At 43.5% G+C, this 22,932-nt stretch overlaps 1 protein-coding gene across 1 annotated transcript; it reads right to left on the bottom strand.

Annotated features, from left to right (window-relative positions):
- Nucleotides 1–223: 223 nt before the first annotated feature.
- LOC133804840 (uncharacterized) lies at nt 224–1,485 on the bottom strand. Its single transcript, XM_062242965.1, has 4 exons — nt 918–1,485; nt 681–796; nt 432–533; nt 224–341 (listed from the first exon to the last, which is right to left on the bottom strand). Exons 1-4 carry the CDS (start codon nt 1,005–1,007, stop codon nt 224–226), a joined length of 426 nt encoding a protein of 141 aa, XP_062098949.1. The 5' UTR covers nt 1,008–1,485.
- Between the last annotated feature and the right edge of the window lie 21,447 nt (nt 1,486–22,932).

Raw genomic sequence — 22,932 nt, 5'->3', positions numbered from 1 at the left:
AAAAGATAAGTGAGATGTATGCATATAATAATCCTTTAACCCAAACACTAATAAAAAAATAAATGACATGAATCTGCATTACTGAAGCTACTTGAACTTAATTACTACTAATAATAATTATATTTAGATATATTCTCTAGTTGATATTTTGCCTAAAGTTTAGAAGATAGACAAAGAAACAGAGAGTGAGATTGGGGGGGGGGGGGGGGGGGAAGGGTGAGACTCACTTGTGAACTTCTTGGTCTCCTCTCCTCTTTGTCATCTCCCATGTCAGACCATTGTTGGGCTCAAGACCAGGTTGAGAGATCTCCGAACCATGTTTCTTAACCAGCTCAATGTACCTGGTTAATTATGATTATGATGGTCCATTGGAAGAATCATTTAATAAAGGGATTCAATGGAGAAAAATGAATTGTCAAACAGAAACTTACATGCTTCTATTAAAGTGCTCTACTCCCAGATCTTCATCCCATATAAAAATATATTCATAAGCTGCTACGATATCAGGATGCAAAAACCTTTTTGCATACCACCTGCAACACGTGTAAAAGTGTCACAATTAGAATAATGAGAAGTTTAAATACAGCAAAGAAGGTAAGAACTGATGAAAAATTATCTATATGTTCAAAACCTAATTTAGGTGAGAAACCAAAAAGGAAAAAATAACAATATAATCTTACCATTTTGTTTGCTTTCTGACACTAACGTGAATTGCATTCTTCAACCATTCAAATTCATCCCATTCAGTAACCCGGTCATCATAGTGAAAAAGCATAATCATAAAATCCTCATAAAGCTATGACAAAAATAAGAATCAATATCAATACCCCGGTCCCTATACTCCACTAAAATTAGAAAAGCCTAGTTATAACTTGTATACTATACAAAATACAAGGACTGGACGACCCAGTTAATACCTTCTTAACTGCTGCATCAATATTGTTTTTCTGGTCAAGGCCAACTGTGAAAGTCATCAAATACTTTGGCTTTTTCTTGAGATCATGCATATTTCAAATTGTTCCCATTAGTCTCACAATATAGAGAGCTAACTCAAATGCACATCCTATAAAAGCCTCAAACTTGGAAAGTATCTTACTACTTGTTACATTATATAACCTGCATCACAAATGATAACTTATATCTTACAATCATAAAATGTCCTTCTTTGCTATATTTCATTGCCCTTTCATTACCTAAAGTGTTGTACAAAATCTGTTAATCCCAAAATCTTTTCAGCTGCAATATCATATATAATAGAAACAATAAGAAAGCCAACAACAACATCTATATAAAAATAAACTTTAACAATCATAAATTTAGAAAAAAAGTTTGATATACATGAAGTTCACTTGAATTGAAAAATTACTCAAGTTCATTTGAATTGATTAATCACGGTACTGGATTAAATATTTTCTTGGTAGTAGCTCCTCCACCCCATAATGCAAGTAATCTAGAAACTTAATCATGTTAACTATATTTCCTAACTATACAATTAACAACTTAGAAAAGAAATCTGAGCATCACTTTAATCCCAATATCTCTCCTAACGTAAACAATATGATGACAAAATGAACTTTCTCAGTCAAATTTGATAAAATTGTTTCATTGGGAACCTTGATATCCTCCTAATAGGAATGAAAATCAGCCAAATTAAAAGCTTGGACAATCATAAATAATTGATAAAAGCACAGCCACAGATACATAATTTAACTGAATTTTAAATAAATTATGGTAGCACTAAGAAGGTACCTTATTATAAGAAATGCAAGTAACTCTAGTACATTAGCTCTATTCATATTCCTAACTCTTGAAGCTAATATCTTTATGCAGAGTTATCAATAAATCTGTCCTATCATCGGGACCTCTAGCCACAAGCAATGAACACTTACCATTAGCTGCTAAGTCCTGTGCCAAAGCAGCAAAAAGAAAATGAGCAAAAATTCTCAAACAAATTGATCTCAGTAAACATTGGTATATATATGGCGAATGTCAACCATATGAAGAGTGATTCATCTTAAATAGTGGTTGAAAGCAAACAGCTTCAAATTAAGAGAGAAATTCCTACATTCATGAGTCTTCTTTCTTGTAAATATCTAAAAAAAAATCAACAAATGTTATACGAAATCGTCAATTATAGCTGTACTAATGAAGCGAGATAACCCATATATGAGAGATAAAATTATGAGATTGACATTATCCTATCAATCAGGTCTATATATCTATATCATCAATTGACCACCAATGAAATTAAGAGTGCCTTATCTTGGAAATCATAGATTTTGGTGTAGCTTTCCAAATTTTGCAGTTAGGTTCTATAAATAATTTTGGTTACAGTTGATTGCACTTTTTACATGAATAATAAACTATTGTATTTAGACTATTTCCTCTAATTAGAATCCACATACGCTTCAGGTGACTGTACAAAACATGCTCTTGCAATTTCATAAAAAACTAATCATCGTAGAGTGCCGCTTTAAAGTTACTCAAATTTAAAGAACTAAAATAATCAAACATTCAAAGTGAGAAGTGAAACCTTTGAATGAAACGCCAAGCTACTAACAGCTAAAATCGGAGACCCAACTGTGTTGCTTGTAAAGTCAACCATTGACTGCTTAAAGATGACTGCTTTCGTATTGCCTCCAAAAATCCAAATCACAAAATTCTCAGTTATGTCGTGCAAACACTTTCATAATGATTCTAATTAAAATAAATAAATCTTATTTAATGTGGTGAGGGTGTGATTCTCAATAAACTAAGTGGCATTTCAACAAACATATTGAGTTCATTATAAGCAAGAAAGATCAACAAAATAAATATGGCAATAATTAAGTCAAGGACTTTTTCACAAACACATCGAGTGCATTATGTAAGCAAGAAAGATCAATTGAATAAATATGCTAATAATTAAAATCCACAAAATTATAGATAGTGAGAGAGTGTGGACGCCAAAAAATTGACGAAGGAAAAAATCTTTGGTCCCTGGTTAGGCTACGTGGTTAAAGGTTGGGTATTCATGCTATTGGGCTCGGACCTATGGGTCTTGTGAATATGGAATAATTTCTCTTAAAGCTTTCCTCGATGGAAGTATGGAAATTATAGGTGAGCATTTCCTTAGGCCAATGGCCTCGAGCCATCAAGGAGTTTCATGCCTCGGATGGGTCTCATGCCTAGAAGGGTGTCCCGCACTATGCCACACCCAGCCTCGCGTAGCGAGGCCCCCTACGCTTCACCCAGCCTCGCGTAGCGAGGTCCTCCATGCATCGACCAGCCCCATTCAGCCTCGCGCAGCGAGGCGCTCTAGACCTAGCCCTGACGTGCCCAGTCTCGCACAGTGAGGCGCACCAAGCCTCGCCTAGCCTAGCGTGGCGAGGCGCTCCTGGTCACGCGCAGCGAGACACACCATGCCTCGCCAAACCTTTCCCACTTACCACGCACCTGGCACCTTGCGGGATGCCACACCCTCACGCACCCAAGTGCTTCGCGAGACATCACGACCCGACACACCAAAGGGTCTCGCAAGATGTCATGCCCCTGCGCACCCAGGTGCCTCGCACCACCAGCCTCACGCACCTGGACATCAAGGCCTCACGCACCCATGTGCAAGGGCCTCGCATACTCATGGTCCTGCGACCCCCTAAAGCGTCTCGCGCCCCTAGGGGCCTCGCGAGACATGGCCTCCACTAAACACCCCTCGGCCACGCACCAAGGGCCTCGCGCACTCATGGTCCCGCGGCCCCCTAAAGTGTCTCGCGCCCCTATGGGCCTCGCGAGACATGGCCTCCACTAAACACCCCTCGGCCACGCACCAAGGGCCTCGTGCACCTGGGCATCAAGGCCCCGCGCACCCATGTGCAAGGGCCTCACACCACCATGGCCCTGCGGTCCCCCAAGGTGCCACACACCAACATATTCATCAGATACAAAGTACCCGTACGTGTATGGGTGTAGGACGTACGGTCATGAGGAGGACAGAAGCGTGACCCTGACATCTATATCACGTACGTGGTGGAGGTACAGACTGGTACAGAGAGTGGAAGCACTATGTGCACACCTCTGGCCACATACCAAGCCGACACCATGACTTTCTGCTCCACCACGACCTGTGCCACTACCCAGACAATGTACCTATGTACAGTCTTGTCCCCTGGGACCAGAATGTATGAGGAGCCATTAGATGTAACGCCCTACTACCTTAGAGCCGTTACTAAGTGAGTTTAAAATAGAAATCGTGCTTTTGACTGACTCTAAGTGGTTTCTAAAACCAAAAGTGTGGATAAATCAGAATTTAAGGCTGTATTCTTTTAAAATGTTTAACTTAATTGAAAACGTTAAGTATAAAACATCTGGGATCCCAAAATAAGGTTTACAAAATATTTACAACTCAAAAATAGATTTACACCAGGTTAACTATCAAAAGAATGGATCAATACAGCCATTTACAAAATGCCCCCAACCAAAGCAGTCGGGCAGGCCGAACATGTACGCTCCGCCCCCACGCTCTCCATACTCATGGCCGGTTGAATGACTCCTTGCTTTTACCTGCCACACGGAGCACCCGTGAGCCGAAGCCCAGCAAGAAAACCCAAATAGCACATAACATATGCAAATAATATCACTGGCATAATTCACTAATAAATAGGAAAATCATCAATTTAAACAAGCACGGCCATGCCGCCCCAGAGGCCTTACCAAAGCTTGGGGTCTCGGTCATTACCGTAGGATAACTCATGTATCCCTTGGGTCCCACCCTCGCTATAGCATCCCATGTGCTGAGCGTTACTTCCGGCCCCGCTGCCGTACCCGGCCTACACCGCTCTCGGCCTTAGCTGTTCATTCCATTACAATCACACATATAACACATTCAGAAATAACCATTCGAACATACAATAATTTATCTAAGATTACACATTCGCACACAATACAATCTAGGGCCGTGCCCGACAATCACACAGTGGGCCTATGCCCTAATCTCGGGTGTTACGGTTTTCTTACCTGTATTCCGTGCTTTCCGATGCACCACGATCACGAGCACGGTCCACTAGCACGAGCCTCTCCGAAATCCTAGTCACAACACACATACAACACTTTTAATACTAACCAAGCCCAAAACCACTTCCCGGGACCAATCCCGTACTCCCGGGACCTCTAAAACCTTAAAACAACACCCCGGAGACATCCCCCGAACCCCCGGAGCTAAGGCCTAAAATTGCCAAAAAAGCTATCCTGAAAATGGCCTTGTGCCGTGGCACCCATCAGTCAGGAGCTCCCTTGCCGCGGCACGAAAAACCTGTGCCGCGGCACGCCTTCGCAGCCCAGAATTCTGGGTTTTTCCTTCGCGTTTTCCCGAGCTTCAACCTCTCCAAATCACCCCAAACCAATACCTAAACCCCAAAACTCAAATCCAAACTTCATATGAACAATCTAACACCCTATAAACACTAGGATCAAGATCAAAACATCAACACACCCAAGATCCACACCTTTGATCTCAAATTCAGCAACTCAAACCAAAACCCATGAAAATCTTAACTCAAGCATTAAATTCCTCAAATCAACACAGAAAACAAACTTAAACATGTATAAGATCCTTACCTCAAGAGTAGAATCCACCCTAAAAGTTTCCATGATCTCCTCCCAAGCTCCCACTTCAGCCCCTTCTACACCTCTTCTTCTTTCTTCTTCTTGCCCTAGCCTTTCGCTCCTCTTCCTTTCCTTCTCTTCTAATTTTATCAAAGCCTCAAGTGACCCAATGCCCAAACCGTACACCCCATATACCCAGCTGAAACTTGTCTATTTGCCTTGCCAAAAGACCAATTTACCCCTTCCTAATAGTCCCTCTTAACTAACCTTCAAGGGCACTTAAGTCATTACACTTCTATTTCAATTCTATCACTTTTTATCTTAAAACTTGTTACCCAAAGCAGTTACTAACGGTTACCCAGGTTACCCAATAACCGATAACTAACCACTCATCCTCAACTCAACTTACAAGATTCCCGAAGTACCCCTAGGCTCCTCCCGAGCCGGGTACAACATCCCGTTGTGACTTTTAGACTAATTGGCTCACTAGGACCGTCTCGATGCGTGCATCCTGATAATAACATCACACTCACAGGGCACGATTACATAATACAATTATCACAGTTGTGCTCTAAAATGGCCAAATTACAATCATGCTCATTCTAAGACCATTAGGTCTATATGCATACTAATTCACATAGTCGTGCATCTCAAATAATCAAATAGTCATATAACGTGCAATAAATCGTAATCATGCATTAAGCTCATTAAACACACACACACAAAACCCCATTATGCCCTCCAGGCATACTACTCCAGGCCCTTAAGCCTTAACACTGAATTTGGGTCGTTACATTAGAGCTCCAGTATAAATAGATCATTGCCCCTCCAGAAAAGGGGTTGGAAAAACTCATTGTACACTCAGGCTATTGAGCAATATACAAAGGCTTACTCCATTGTTGATATGTGTTTTACCTTTCCTTAAGCTTATTCTAAGTTTTTATCTAAATATAAATATCTTCATACTTATCTTTGAGTTTTCCAATCTGATTTCGTTGACGAGATTTCACCGTCAACAGTTTGGCGCCGTCTGTGGGAAGAACAAGCACCAGGCCAACGTTCTTTCATCACTTCCAACATAGAAAGATGCTAAGACGTTCAAAACGCCTACGGAAAATGCAAGATGATGAAGTTCGTCGGGATGGAGTAGAGTGGAGGGCTTCCAAGAAAGACCCCCCTCCGCCTAAGCATGGAGGTAGACCGGAGGAACCTCTTCCCCCAGGGGAGGAGAAGGAAGCATCGTCCCCAGCTATCCAGCCCGACGGAGGTCATTTAGAGCCACCAGTGTATTCGCTTAACCAGCCCCCGTTGACGCCACGCTTAGGTCACCAAGACCCAGGTCCCTCGACGCACTGGCCAGGCAAGGGTCCCGGAGTACGCTCAGTAAGTTCCAGCTCAAGGACTCGCCTCTACAAGGATGAGATTCATGAGTTGCGTAAAAAGACTCGAAAGCTGGAAACCACGATAGAGAACATGCAGGAGGTTTAAAACGACCTACTGCAAGGAAAGTCAAGCATACCCCTCCCTAAGCGTAAAGGGAAGGAGCATGAAAAAGGGGAAAACACTTTCCCCATAGATGATGGGGGAACCCAACTTTCCACCAGTAAAACCCCCCATACAAAGTACCATGGGGGACCTAGCTCGATAAAATGTCCCCAGGAGCAAAGGCGGAGGGATGATGGTCATAAGAACGAGGCCGAAGTCCCCTCAAAAGAGGCATCCCCTGGCCTAAGAAGAGAGCTCCATGGGAAGAAGTCAGAAGTAAGAAACACACCCCCTGCGGTTCCCTCGAGGAACACAACCAAGGCAAGGGATCAGCCCGAGAACCCGCAAGACTCCTTATGCAAAAAGGGGAGGGGACTAGACACCAAAATGCGAAGCCCACGAGGCAAGATCACTATTGCACTTGGGGGGCACATGGATGACGAAGAATTTGACCGTGATTCGCCCTCCACAAGGGAGATCCAGGCTGAGCAAATGCCCACTGGCTTCAGAGAGCCTCGCATGACTCCGTACATGGGTACTACAGACCCAAAATATCACTTAGACTCCTTCAATAACTTGATGAGGTTAAGAGGAGTCAACAACAGGGCAAAGTGTCATTGCTTTGTCGTTACGCTTAAAGGAGTGGCGTACATGTGGTTCAAGAGGTTAAGGCTAGGAACAATCGAGTCATGGCAACAATTCTCTAATGAATTTCTTCAGCAACACCATGCAACTTGTGATTACATCATGCCAGCTACTGGCCTCGCTAACATAAAACAAGGCGAGAATGAAAGTCTGAAGGACTACATCCATAGGTTCAGTATAGAAGCAACAAAGGTGGGAAGTTTAACCAAAGCAGAGCTCAAGATGGCTATTACAGCCGGAGTTCGTCCAGGAAGTAAGTTATGGGGTAACATGCTCAAAAGAGAAGTTTCAAGTTTAGATGATTTCTTCGAGAGAGCACAGAAGTACATACGTGTGGAAGAGGGTCGTAAGAACTCGCATGTTGAAGAAAGAGAACCTTCCTCCAATCGCCTTACAACCGATACGTCTGAAGATTCCATATAGAGGGGGGCGTCGTGTTAGAGGGGTCGCTGACCAAGTTTGAGATTGAATAAAGACCATCTAGCCATGAAAGTCCCGACCCAAGGGGAGATCACCTCAAAAATTGCAAAAAGGGTCTCCAAAGTAGACGCTTGCAAAAAGGGTCTCAAAAGTAGATGCCTGCAAAAAGGGTCTCCAAAGTAGACGCTTGCAAAAAGGTTATCAAAAGTAGACGCCTGCAAAAAGGGTCTCAAAAGTAGACACTTCCAAAAAGGGTCTCAAAGAAGACGCTTGAAAAAAGGGTCTCAAAGAAGACGCTTGCAAAAATAGTACTATGCCTAATGACGAGAAGGACGCTTCTCGCAAGAAATAATAAGCGCATGCAAAAGTATGTAAAAGGATAACCAGAACCCCAAGGGGTCAATGTATCCTTATAGACACAATCAAGGTGCACCAAAGAGAGACCTATCAAACCCCCTTTCATGCGGGTTCCAAAGGACCTCGAGCATGATAAATACAAAAAAAACAAAGGGAATAATAAAAAGGAAGAGAATAGTCTACAAGAACGCCTAAAGGCCTCCCTATAGACTGGGGGCAAGTGTGGACGCCAAAAAATTGACCAAGGAAAAAACCTCTAGTCCCTGGTTAGGCTACGTGGTTAAAGGTCGGGTATTCATGCTATTGGGCTCGGACCTATGGGTCTTGTGAATATGGAATAATTTCTCTTAATGCTTTCCTCGATGGAAGTAAGGAAATTATAGGTGAGCATTTCCCTAGGCCAATGGCCTCGCGCCATCAAGGTGTTTCATGCCTCGGATGGGTCTCATGCCTAGAAGGGTGTCCCGCACTATGCCACACCCAGCCTCGCGTAGCGAGGCCCCCTGTGCCTCGACCAGGCGTCACCTAGCCTCGCGTAGCGAGGCCCTCCATGCCTCGGCCAGCCCCATCTAGCCTCGTGCAGCCAGGCGCTCCAGGCCTCGCCCTGCCGCGCCCAGTCTCTCACAGTGAGGCGCACTAAGCCTCGCCCAGCCTCGTGTGGCGAGGCGCTCCAGGTCACGTGCAGCGAGACACACCATGGCTCGCCAAACCTCACCCACTTACCACGCACCTGGCACCTTGTGGGATGCCACACCCTCACGCACCCAAGTGCCTCGCGAGATATCACGCCCTCGCAAGATGTCATGCCCCTGCACACCCAGGTGCCTTGCACCACCAGCCTCACGCACCTGGACATCAAGGCCTCGCGCACCCATGTGCAAGGGCCTCATGTACTCATGGTCTCACAGCCCCCTAAAGCGTCTCACGCCCCCAGGGGCCCCATAAGACATGGCCTCCATTAAATACCCCTCGGCCACGCACCAAGGGCCTCGTGCACCCATGTGCAAGGGCCTCGCGTACTCATGGTTCCGCAGCCCCCTAAAGCATCTCGCGCCCCTAGGGGCCTCGCGAGACATGGTCTCCACTATACACCCCTCGGCCACGCACCAAGGGCCTCGTGCACCTGGGCATCAAGGCCCCGCGCACCCATGTGCAAGGGCCTCGCGTACCCATGTGCAAGGGCCTCACACCACCATGGCCCCGCGGTCCCCCAAGGTGCCACACACCAACATATTCATCAGATACAAAGTACCCGTACTTGTACGGGTGCAGGACGTACGGTCATGAGGAGGACAGAAGCGTGACCCTGACATCTATATCACGCACGTGGTGGAGGCACAGATTGGTACAGAGAGTGGAAGCACTATGTGCACACCTCTGACCACATACCAAGTCGACACCGTGACTTTCTGCTCCACCACGACCTGTGCCACTACCCAGACAATGTACCTATGTACAGTCTTGTCCCCTGGGACCAGAATGTATGAGGAGCCATTAGAGCTCCAGTATAAATAGATCATTGCCCCTCCAGAAAAGGGGTTGGAAAAACTCATTGTACACAGGCTATTGAGTAATATACAAAGGCTTACTCCATTGTTGATATGTGTTTTACCTTTCCTTAAGCTTATTCTAAGTTTTTATCTAAATCTAAATATCTTCATACTTATCTTTGAGTTTTCCAATCTGATTTCGTTGACGAGATTTCACCGTCAACAGAGAGAATTATAGCTTACCCAAAGAGAAAATAATCAACTGCTTGTTTTTGTCCATCACTTTAGTGTCAAGGATGTGTCACGAGTTTGTTTACTGGATTAAATAAGACAAATTTAGAAAGATTCAAAGTGAGGCTTTGAACTAAGCTTCATCTTGAGATTGAGAAAAAAAAATCCAAAATATAATGACAAAAAATTATAAATATGATATTGTCTTTGTACAGAACAACCCACCCATATAAATGAGGGGTTTTGGAAAAGAAAATTGACGAAAATAAATGCATAGCTTACCTTCTAAAGTTTGATCTTTTTAGCCCTTAATCTTTCTCTCTGCGAATCTCTAGCTCAATCGACATTACATATCTCAATCGAAGCTTTAAAGTAGTGTATATCTAGACAAAGAGGGTGACACGAAAAGATTGGAGAGATGATGATATAGAGAGATTGACGAAGCATGGGATTGACTTCGGAGACGCCGTAGTCGAAGAAGAAAACGGGGTAGCTGAATTGGGTATCAGGTTTCACCCCAAACTCATCCTCCATGAGTGAGACGAGCTAAAATTTCATCATAAAACTCGAACTAGGCATAGCTCTAGATGAAAATCAAGAACGTACCTCTATCGACGGGGCAATCGGAGCGCTTCATATCGAGAAGGAGATTGTTCGTGGAGTCAAAAGAGCCAACCTTGGTGAGTTTGCGAAGAATCTCCTGGTAGATGGAGGTAGTGGGTGAGAAATTAGGCTGTTTTGAGGCCCAATAGAAGATGAAAAGCGCGGAGGACTCATCATTCAGGCAATGAAGGGTGTCGAGAAGCTGCTTGGAGGTGAAGTCGAGAGGGAGGGGTTGATGTTGAGACTGAGAAGAAGAGAGTGAATTGGGATTGAAGTTGGAGTTGAAGATGAAGGAGCGGTGGTTGAGAGAGTGAGGAAGAGACCAAGGACATCACTTGAGAGAGAGGCCAAAAAAAATATAACTTTTACAAGTTATAGGCGGGCTCCCAAAATAAATTACCGCCATTTTTTTCTTTTACCACATATATATAAACATAATACTTTTTAGTAGTATTATATTATTATGCTATGAAAACGGGTATTTGGTGTAGTGTCCAACATAGAGGACCTGAGAAATTAAGGAAAGTATATATTTATTTAAAACATAAAACTGTTCATGGGCCCATAAAAGCGTTTACAAGTTATTTACAATCCAAAATGGTCATTACAGTGTAAAATTACAACCCTCCGACCTAAGCGGCAAAAATAGGGTTAACCCCTAGTTCCTCTGAGAAACACCTTGGCCGTGGTGGTCAAGTGACCACATATGTATACATCGCCACCTAAGCTCTCCACTCATGGCTGGGTAAGCTTTTCTTTCCGTTTACCTGCAGCACATAGCACACGTGAGCCAAGGCTCAGCAAGAAAAATCATTACTGCATGTATAAAATTTCAAATGATGATTATGATAATCATACTGGGTTTGTAGCCCTAAACAGATGAGTGAATGATGTGTAAGTCACTAATGTGGGTTCCGCACCCTTAGCAAATGAGTGACCATGGAGTCACTAATGTAATCCAAATGAGTGACCATGGAGTCAATAATGTAAACCAAATGAGTGACCATGGAGTCACTAATATGGGTTCCGCACTCTTAGTCATGTGACGATGCAGTCACCTGGGCCTTCTGGTCCTAGCCCGAGTGACTGGTCATTGGACTAGACAAGCACTTTTAGTTTTCATCGAACTTGAGGTCGGTCAAGCATTAATGCTCATGATGAGTCATTCAATGCTTATGTTGATTAGATCTAATCTTTTTGGCTTTCGTTAAACACGCTAAAACCATTCTTGACTCTTAAGCCAATACCATACGACTAGTGCTCAGTACTACTGCCGAACTTGACTAGTAAGTCACAACTTCACAGTTAATACTGACACCATTGCCAATTCTGACTAATAAGTCAGTGCCATTCACAATTAAGCAAGATTGTTAAGCATTTAATATGTTCACATTTAAACACTTAACATGCCTCATTAATAACCATGCATGTCACATATGGGCTGAAGTTTTCTTACCTCTGGTTCGAGCATGGAGTAATAAAAGAACGACCCTTGAGAATGATCAGTCCTTTATTCCCTTAGCAGTCACCTATTCATAACCAAATATTGGATTCCATCAATAAAATAAATAATAAAAGGTTCCCAAACCAAGACCTAGCCTCTGGGACGTCGAATCCTACTAAACCGGGTAGTAGGAACGATTCTGAGGCCTAAGTTTTGAGTTCCCATAACAAAAACACATTTCTAGCCAAAAATGCTCTTAAGAGCTGTGACCCTACTCCACCATGCCGTGGCCTGCCTCCCAAACAGAGGCGCCAGCCTCAAGCTCCTGCACCTTATGTTGCGGCCCAACCTGACCACCAGCCAAAAACCCTTGTTTTCTCCCATCAAAACCTCATTTTCCCCCTCTTTAATCCTTCCAAAAACTTACTCAAACATCTCCAAATACAAACCAAGCATTACCACAATACAATCAACATTTCAAAAACAAAACCCAAGCTTTGAACCGCTAAAAACCACACCAATTACTCAATTCTATAATCAAAGTTCTAGCTCAAAACTAACTTCAAAACAGAGTAAAAACCAGAAATTTCATGGTTGAATCTTACCTCAAGCTCAAGATTAAACCCTCTTAAATTTTTGAACACAATCCTAAACCCACAAGGCTTGATTCCTAAGCTTGAATCCTCAATTGGAGCTTCAAAAATTCAAAGGGAAGGAGAAGGAGAAGATGATCATGGGAGAGGAAAACTAGTATTCAGTTTTGGCTTCAGCTGAAGACCTTCTACAACTTTCTCAAGTTCACATATATCCTTAAGTAAAATGAAAAAAATACCCCTAGGCTTAAGTAAAACCCTTAACTGCCACCAAGGCCAAAATCGTCCTTTCTCGACTATTCCGTTAATTAAAATTAATGCTCTCAAATTGCCGTTATTTCCAATATTCTCAAATACTAATAAATCATATCTGATTACCCTTTAATTCCCAGTAATGCACTAATCATCAAATAACCCCAAGACTCACCCCGAGCCCCAAAATTAACCCCGTTATGTCCAAACCACTAACTAATATTCAAAGATCGTCTCATGCCAAATAGCTCGAAAAATTCCACATTATAATGTGGCCTTATCAATAATCACCAAAATGCTTGAAAATATACAATTATGCCCTTAACAGGCCAAATCACCAAACTGCCCTTATAATAAAATGTGGACCCACATGCATGGATTGATCATCATATAATAATATAATTCACATAAACATGCATATAATCATTTAATGGCATAATATATCAATTATGGCCCTCCCGGCCTACTAATCCAACCATTAAACCTCATTAGGGATTTTGGAGCATTACAACTATCCCCTCCTTACATAAATTTCGTCCTCGAAATTTACCTGAACAGCTCGGGATGATGACTTTGCATATCTGACTCCAGCTCACACGTCGCTTCCTCGACCTTGGTGTTCCTCCATAATAATTTAAGCAAAGGTATCATTTTATTAATGAGGACCTTGTCCTTTCTGTCAAGTATCTGGACTGGCTGTTCCTCATAGGAGAGATCCGCCTCAAGCTCCTGTTCTTCGTAACTCAAAACATGGGTCACATTAGATACATACCTCCGAAGAGCTGAAACATGAAATACGTTATGCACTACTGACAATGTCGGTGGTAAGGCCAACTTGTAAGCCACCTAACAAATCCTTTCCAGGATCTCAAATGGACCTAAATATCTATGGCTCAACTTACCCTTCTTCTCAAACATTCTCACCCCTTTCCATGGCGAGACTCTAAGGAAAACATAGTCTCCCACTTGGAACTCCATGTTCTTCTGTTTGGGATCTACATAACTTTTCTACCTACTCTGAGAAGTGAGCATCCGAGCTCTAATCTTCTCAATGGCCTTGCTGGTCCTCTGAACTGCCTCAGGACCCAAGTATCTCCTTTCTCCTGTCTCATCCCAATGTGAGAGATCTACATTTCCTACCATATAATATCTCATAAGGTGCCACTCCAATGGTAGACTGGTAACTATTGTTGTAGGAAAAATCTATCACAGGAAGATACTTATTCCAGGACCCAGGACCCACCAAAGTCCAGCACATATGCTCGCAGCATGTCCTCTAATATCTGGATCGTCCTCTCAGATTGTCCATCTGTCTGAGGATGATAAGTAGTACTGAACTTCAACTGTGTTCCCATGGCCTTTTGTAAACTTTCCCGGAACTTGGAAGTGATAGTGGGGTCCAGATCTAACACGATCAACCTTGGTGCTCCAAGGAGGCGCACGATCTCTCTCACATAGAGATCTGCGTACTGGTCAACTGTATAAGTAGTCCTCACTGGTAAGAAGTGAGCTAACTTGGTGTAGCGATCCACAATAACCCATACTGAATCATGTTGACCAACAGTCCTGGGGAACCCCACCACGAATTCAATCGTGATGTCCTCCCATTTCCACTCTGGGATGTCTAGAGGCTGCAATAACCCTGCTGGCCTCTGGTGCTCAGCCTTGACCTATTGACATGTCAAGCACTTAGCTACATACTCCACTACATCCCAGGCCACCAATACAGCAATCTCACATCCTGATACATCTTCGTGGTGCCTGGATGCAAAGAGTAAGGAGTAGTATGAGATTCATCTAGAATCTCTCGCCTCAAACTAGTGTCTAACAGAACACATATCCGACCCTTGTATCTCAACAAACCCTTCTTAGACACTGTGTAATCTCTGGTTACTCCTGCCAAAAATCCTATTTGATCTTGATCAGTTGTGGATCACCCAACTGACCCTCCTTGACTCTTTCCAACAACATAGACTGTAGTGTAATGTTGGCCAACTGGCCCCCCAACAACTCTATACCAGTTCTGGTCATATCCTCTGTTCATCAAATCCATAAAAGCAACTAGGGCATTAGTCAATCCAAAAGACATGACTAGGAACTCAAAATGCCAATATCTAGTGTGAAAAGCAGTCTTTGGTATGTCTCCCTCCTTGACCCTCAACTGATGATAACCAGAATGAAGGTCTATCTTTAAGAATACCGTTTTTTCTTGCAACTGACCAAACAAATCATCTATCCTTGACAGAGGATACTTGTTCTTAATTGTTAACTTATTCAGTTCTCTGTAATCAATACACATCCTTAGAGGACCATCTTTCTTCTTCAAAAACAGAACTGGTGCACCCCAAGGTGAGAAACTAGGTCTGATAAAACCTAAGTCTAACAACTCTTGCAAGTGTACTTTTAATTCTTTTAACTCTGCTGGGACCATTTCGTAAGGTGCTCTAGACACTGGCTCCGTCCTTGGTGCCACTTCTATCACAAACTCAATCTCTCTATGTGGTGGCAATCCTGGTAAATCTTCTGGAAACACATCCAAGAATTCACAGACTAATTTGGTCTCTTCTGGTCTCACTGGCATGACCTGAATGGTGTCAACCACACTGGCTAAGAATCCAATGCAACCTCCTTGCAATTGATCTCTAGCCCTCAAAACAGAAATCATAGGTATGCAGGGTCCATGCACAGTATCAAAAAACACAAAAGGATCCTCACCTTCAGGCTCAAAGGTGACCATCTTCCTTCTGCAATCAATGGTTGCCTCATACTTCACTAACTAGTCCGTATCCAGAATCATGTCAAAGTCAGTCATAACTAACTCTATCAAATCTGCTGACAACTCTCTGCCCTCCACTGTTAGTGGCAAAGATCTGACCCATCTCCTGGATACCACCAACTCCCCAGTGGGTAATAAGGTTCCAAACCCCACAGCATAATAATCATATGGTCTACACAATCTATCAATAATTCTACTAGCAACAAAAGAATGTGTAGCACCAGAATCAATCAAAACAGTATAAGGGGTTCCAGCACTAAGAAGCTGACCTGTAACTACTGAGGGTGAAGCCTCAACTTTTGCTTGTGTCAATGCGAACACTCGAGCTAGGGCCGAGCTGTCCACTTTTCTGGGTTCTTCCTTTCTTGCTTTAGGGCAACCTTTCTTGAAATGACCCACTGCTCCACATAAGAAGCAGGCCTTTTCCCTACACTCTCCCTCTTGCACCTAGGGCACTCAGGATAAGTTTTCCAGGCCTCACTGCCACCATGACGACCAATTGAAATACCACGAGGTCGCTTGTCAGGGTCTGGAGCTGGGAAAGTATCAGGAACATTCCTTTCTTGATCACTGGGGCCTTCACCCCTACCTGAACCCATAAATGGAGGACCTGTCCTCCTCAACTCTCTCCTAGCTGCATTGTCCCGCCAAATCTTGTTTTTTGCACTCTCAGATGTGAGCTCCTTCTCAACCACCTGTGCATAGGTAGTAACCCCAGCCACAGTGGTATTATGAACATCCCAGGCTAATCTAGGTTGTATCCTTTGGAGAAACCTCTCCCTTCTGGTCCCATCAGTGGGCACCAGCTCCATGGAAAACTTTTCCAATCTATCAAACTTCAGGGCATACTTAGTCACTGATAAACTCCCTTGAAGAAATATGATAAACTCCTCAGCTTTTGCAGCCCTGATGGCATCATTGTAATACTTCTCATTGAACAGAGTCTGAAACTCTTCCCAACTCAGGGCATTGATGTTTCTGGTCTGGGATATAACCTCCCATCAAATTCGGGCATCCTCCCGAAACATATAAGTGCTGTCCCAGCTTGGTTCTAGCGCTATAGTGCCAAAGGGAGGGCGCTATAGCGCTGTCTAGGGCCAGACTGCCCTGGTTGTAGTGATGGGGCGCTAGGGGGGCAGCTCTGTAGCGCTACCCTTTTTTCCTGATGCATATTTTGGGCACTTTTGAGGGTTTTTGGCTCAGGGTTTCAATTCCTAGGTGACCGCTAATTGATTAAAAGATTGATCATTCTCAAGGGTCGTTCTTAACATATTACTCGCTCGAACTAGAGGTAAGAAAATTGCACCCAGTATGTGATGCATGAGAAACATGTGATTAAGGCATGACATGAATGTTTAAAATGAGTTTGATCAGAGCTTGAGTGTCTACATTTGTGCATGATCATAATTATGCTAGCGACTGTTAAGTAAGCATGTTGAATGCCCTACATTTGGATATTTGACATATGATATATGTCTGGTTGCATTGCTTACTTGTGCATGGCGCTGACTCATTAGTCAGAATCGACAATGGTGTCAGTATTAACTGTGAAGCTGTGACTTACTAGTCAAGTTCGGTAGTAGTACTGAGCACTGGTCGTATGTTATTGGCTTAAGAGTCAAGAACGGTTTTAGCGTATTTAATGCAAGCCAAAAATATTAGTTCTAATTGACACAAGCATTGAATGACTCATCATGAGAATTAATGCTTGACCTCCCTCAATTTCGATGAAAACTAAAAGCGCTTGTCTAGTCACATGACTAGTCACTCAGAGACAGGGCCAGAAGGGCCAGGTGACTGCATCATCACACGGCTAAGGGTGCGAAACCCATGTTAGTGACTCACTCATCAATCACTCATTTGTTTTAAGTTAGTGACTTGCTCATCAGTCACTCATCTAAGGGTGTGGAACCCATGTTAGTGACTTACTCCTTAGTCACTCATTTGATTAGGGCTATAAGCCCAGCATGGTTATCAGTACCTCTAGTGTTAATCACTCATCTGTTTAGGATTGACTTGATAGTCATCCATACAGGAGGGCATGGCCCACAACCATTATTATTTGGATGCTTGAATAGGGCTATTATTGCTAGGCATGCCTGTTATGATTTAGTAACATGTTATTACTGTTCATGAGCATATTGAGTTTTCTTGCTGAGCTTCGGCTCACGGGTGCTATGTGGTGTAGGTAAAGGCAAAAGAAAGCTGGACCATCCTTTAGTTGGAGAGCTTAGGTGACGATGTGTAAATATCCGGCTGCTCGACCGCCACGGCCGAGGGTTGAAAGAGGAACTAGGGTTAAACCCTATTTTTCTGCTTAGGTCAGGTAGTTGTAAATATTTTGTTGTAATCGGGTGGTTGTAATTATTTTGTTGTAATTAACCTCTAAATTATATTTTTAGGATCCCAATGTATATGGTAAACGTTTTAATGAAATGTTATATCTTAATCAAAAATTTTAACCCTAAATCACTAATGATACTTAGTCACACGATTATGGTCAAATGACTCAATTAGTGAGTTTAACACTGTTTAAAATGCTCACCGTAACAGTCCCTAGGTAGTAGGGCATTACAAACTTAGTATTAGAGTGAGCCAAGGTTAAGGGTTCCTGGAGACAAGCTGGGCATGTACACTCGTCATCAAAGATAGCTTCATAAGGGTATGGTAACTATTTCTGTAGTTATGTGCTTAACTACTTAAATAGAATTTAAATGCTTTACATGCACATTGTATTAGGGAGCATGAGATTCTGATAGAGCCTGACTCTTGATTATATGATTACCTGCTCCATGAATATATATAAATGTGATATTTGCATGCTGGAGTTGGAGGCAGGGTATGAATGTTGAAAGAGTATGGATTATGATTGATGTATGAATGCCATGGGCATGTTTCTACCACTGTAGTGGGTTGTGAGTGTAAAATGGTTTGTGAATGTTGTGTGGTCAGATTGTTCCCATGGGGAAAGCTCTTGATATGCTCATCATGTTTAATGGGTCAAGTTATTGACTGCAGATTCAATCAGAAGGTATGTATCCAAGGCAGATAATGGGCCCTGGTGGTGGTTATATCGAAGCTGGGAGTTACAGCTAGGGTTTGAGTTTTCATCTGCTCCTCAGAATTTCTAGCAAATGTTTACAGATTTGCAATTAAGATTGCAGAGGCAAGAGGAAGAGATTAGGTGTTTGAAGCAACAGCGGAACCTGTTGGGGAACACCTCTTCCATTGTTATGCCAGGAGTGGCACCAGTTTTGGCTCAACCTAGGGTTGAGAATAGATGGGAATTTCTTTATGGAAGATTCCAAGAGTATTACCCTCAAGTCTTTGAAGGAGGCCTAGATCCATTCAGAGATGAGAAATGGATGGGCATGATCAATTCCATTTTCGATAGTATGGGGCTGGTAGGTCACGATAGGGTGATCTGTGCTACATATGTATTATGGGATGATGCCCGGACATGGTGGGAAGTAGTATCCTAGACGCGAGATACAACAGTGATGGACTGGAAAGAATTTAGAGAGTTGTTCAATGAAAGATATTACTGTGATGCAGCCAAGACTGCTAAGATGAATGAGTACCAAGGTCGATCGTGTCAGAATGGGACCCCACTTTTACTTCCAAGTTCTGGGAAGTTTACAGAGGGCCATGGGAACATAGTTGAAGTTTAAACTGCTTATCATCCTTAGACAGATGGACAATCTTAGAGGATGTTCCAGATATTAGAGGACATGCTGCGAGCATGTGTGTTGGAGTTTGGTGGGTCCTGGAGTAAGTATCTACCTTTGATAGAGTTTTCCAACAACAACAATTACCATTCTACCATTTGAGTGGCACCTTATGAGATGTTGTTTGGTAGGAAATGCAGATCTCCCATTCATTGAGATGAGACAAGAGAAATGAGATACTTGGATCCTGAGGTAGTTCAGAGGACCAGTGAGGCCATTGAGAAGATTAGAGCTTGGATGCTCACTTCTTTGAGTAGGCAGAAAAGTTATGCATATCCCAAACGCAAGAACGTGGAGTTCCAAGTAGGAAACTATGTTTTCCTTAGAGTCTCGCCATGGAATGGGGTGAGAAGGTTTGGGAAGAAGGGCAAGCTGAGCCCTAGATATGTAGGTCCATTTTAGATCCAGGAAATGATTAATCAGGTGGCTTACAGGTTGGCCTTACCACAGGCATTGTCAGTAGTGCATAACGTATTTCATGTTTCAGCTCTTCGGAGGTATGTATTTGATGTGACCCATGTTTTGAGTTAAGAAGATTTGGAGCTTGAGGCAGATCTCTCCTATGAGGAACAGCCAATCCAGATACTTGACAGAAAGGAAAAGGTCCTCAGGAATAAAATGATACCTTTGGTTAAAGTATTATGGAGGAACAACATGGTCAAGGAAGCGACGTGGGAGCTGGAGTCAGATATGCAGAGTCGTTATCCCGAGCTGTTCAGGTAAATGTCGAGGACGAAATTTCTGTAAGGAGGGGATAGTTGTAATGCCCCAAAATCCCTAATGAGGTTTAATGGGTTGATTAGTAGCCGAGAGGGCCATAATTGATTTATTATGCCATTAAATGATTACGTGCATGTTTATGTGAATTATATTATTATATGATGATAAATGCATGTATGTGGGTCCACATTTTATTAGAAGGGCATTTTGGTAATTTGGCCCGTTAAGGGCATAATTGTATATTTTCATGCATGTTGGTGATTATTGATAAGGCCACATTATAATGTGGATTTGTTTGAGCTGATCGGCATGAGACGATCTTTGAATATTAGTTAGCGGTTTGGTCATAACGGGGTTGATTTCAAGGCTCATGGTGAGTCTCGGGGTAATTTGATGATTAGTGCATTACCAGTGTTGACGCGGTTCTTCGCCAACAGGTAATTAAGAGAAGAAGAGAAAGGGATTAGTGCTAAAGATGAACCGAAATAGATATATGATCTAAGAGGATGAAGGAGGTGACTAAAGACACGTTTTTAAAGTGGTTCGAAGGTTAAAATCCTTCTACTCCACTAGTCAATATTATTGATCTATACTGAGTATTTGATTACAGAGTATTTCTTACAAGAGATTATATTTTCCCTCAAACCTTATCAACTCCCAGGGTTTCCATATTTATAGGAGAAGGCACCTGGAAGTTGGTAAGAAGGTCATCCCGTGACCTTCTTACTTGTCGTATCAATTTTGTGACATTCATGATTAATTCCTAAACCTGACACATAAGTGTGGTCAAATCAATAGGTAAGGAGGTAATGGGCCGCATGGCCCAACCCAGTCGTGGGTGTTTGAATACGCACGTTCCTGCTGCGTGTCCGAGAAGTCGGGGGGATATCAGACACGTGATGCCTGATATGTGCACGTTTACCTTGCATGTGTTGACTTGACAAAGGCTCATAGCCTCCATATGAAGCTCGTACCACGAGCTTCATACTTAGCTCGGTCTTCGACCTTCGGAATCCCTGCCCCAGCCTTGGGCAGTGAAGGCGAGCTCTTGGGGCTTCCTCGAGCTAAGAAGGCACGACATTACGACAGAAGCTTCGGCCCCTGGGGATGATCATGAGGTAATCATGGTTAGGCCGCAGCTCGGCTTGCTAATTAGCCCGTGGGAAAATCAGGGCGTACATCTGCCCCCCAAGCTCCTGCTCGTGGTATATTACGTCGTATATAAGACCACAGTAGGGGCTTTTAGACTTCCCTATGAACTCTTCGTATTCCACTTTTTACGCAGGCGCCTGATACGTGGAACATCGTGGGTGGTGACGGTCCGTCTTACGAGAACTGCATTTAATGGCCTAGCCTATGCCCAGCCGTCATTTCGTATTTCGAGTGGAGGGCCTCGGATCCCTCATCAGGGCCATCCAACGGCCCTCTACATGTGATCTTTGATGCATATAAAAAGGGGTGGCCACCCTACGCATGGGCCACCCTTTCATTCAAAAAATTTCAAACTTCTCTTCTTCTTCTCTCTTTATCTCAGAAGAACAAACCCTCTACTCTGTTACTGCTACTTTCAGCGTTCAAGAAGCTTAGGCGCACGGATTTCTTCAAAGCTTTGGAAGCCAATACACCGACGAAGCTTTTACCAGGGCGACACCTCCATCCACCTCCCAGCCACACACTGTAAGTTTCCTGACCATGTGCGTTTTGAAAATATATGCCACTGTAGCATAGGTAAAAATTTTACTGTAGCCGCATGCAAGGTTTTACTGGGTTTTGTGGATACAGAGGGTGAAAGCCCTTTCTAGGTTAGGGTATCTTTGTTGTAGGAAACCATTTTGTAGTATGGGTTTTAGGATGCTTTCTCTGGGGAAAATTTTCTGGGTAGGAGTTTTGGTAATTTTGGGTGCAAAACCGGGTAGCTTAGGGAACACGCCTCACAGGCGATTTTGCAATTTTCTGCCTACTGAAACTTTCCCCCCACGGCAAATTCTATCCTGGCCCTCCTGACACACGAATCCCGAGGAATCGGGGATCTGTTGGGAGCACAGGCGCGTGTTCATCGAACCGCGTGGTCCCACTCTCCACGGGCTGGGCTTACCTCAGCTCGTGCAAATAATAATTGCTTTTTCCTCATGCTTGGGTCGCCTTTTCTGAAATGTTTTCTTTTGTTCGTTAGGCGACCAGATGGCTCCAAAGAGGAATCTCCCCCAGAAGAACGTCGGCAGCTCGGCCTCCCAGCAGGACAGAGGAAAGGCGGCGATGCCTAGCTCCCCGATCCCCCACTTCGGGCCGGCAGTGGAGAAGGAGGTCGAGGTGGCCCCTGATGCATTCTTTGAGGCGGAGAGGATCGTCTCAAAGATAACCGACCAGGTGAAGATTAACAAAATCTTCATTTCCCACAACATCGCCCTGGGGAAAGCATCCGTAGTGGCCCGACCTGATTCAGATGGCGAGCGGAGCTGTGCGCCGCTTGACGAGTCGTTGGCGGCCTGGAGCGGTGAACACTTTAAGGCAGGGGCCTTCTTTCCACTGGATCAGTATTTTGCTGATTTCCTCAACTACGTGGGGTTGGCCCCGTTTCAGCTCCCCCCCAATTCCTACCGTCTGCTGG

The sequence above is a fragment of the Humulus lupulus genome, chromosome X (genome assembly GCF_963169125.1).
Source record: "Humulus lupulus chromosome X, drHumLupu1.1, whole genome shotgun sequence".
Taxonomy (NCBI): Eukaryota; Viridiplantae; Streptophyta; class Magnoliopsida; order Rosales; family Cannabaceae; genus Humulus; species Humulus lupulus.
The sequence above is the reverse complement of the archived record's forward strand: the minus strand, read 5'-3'. Positions and strand labels throughout refer to the sequence as shown.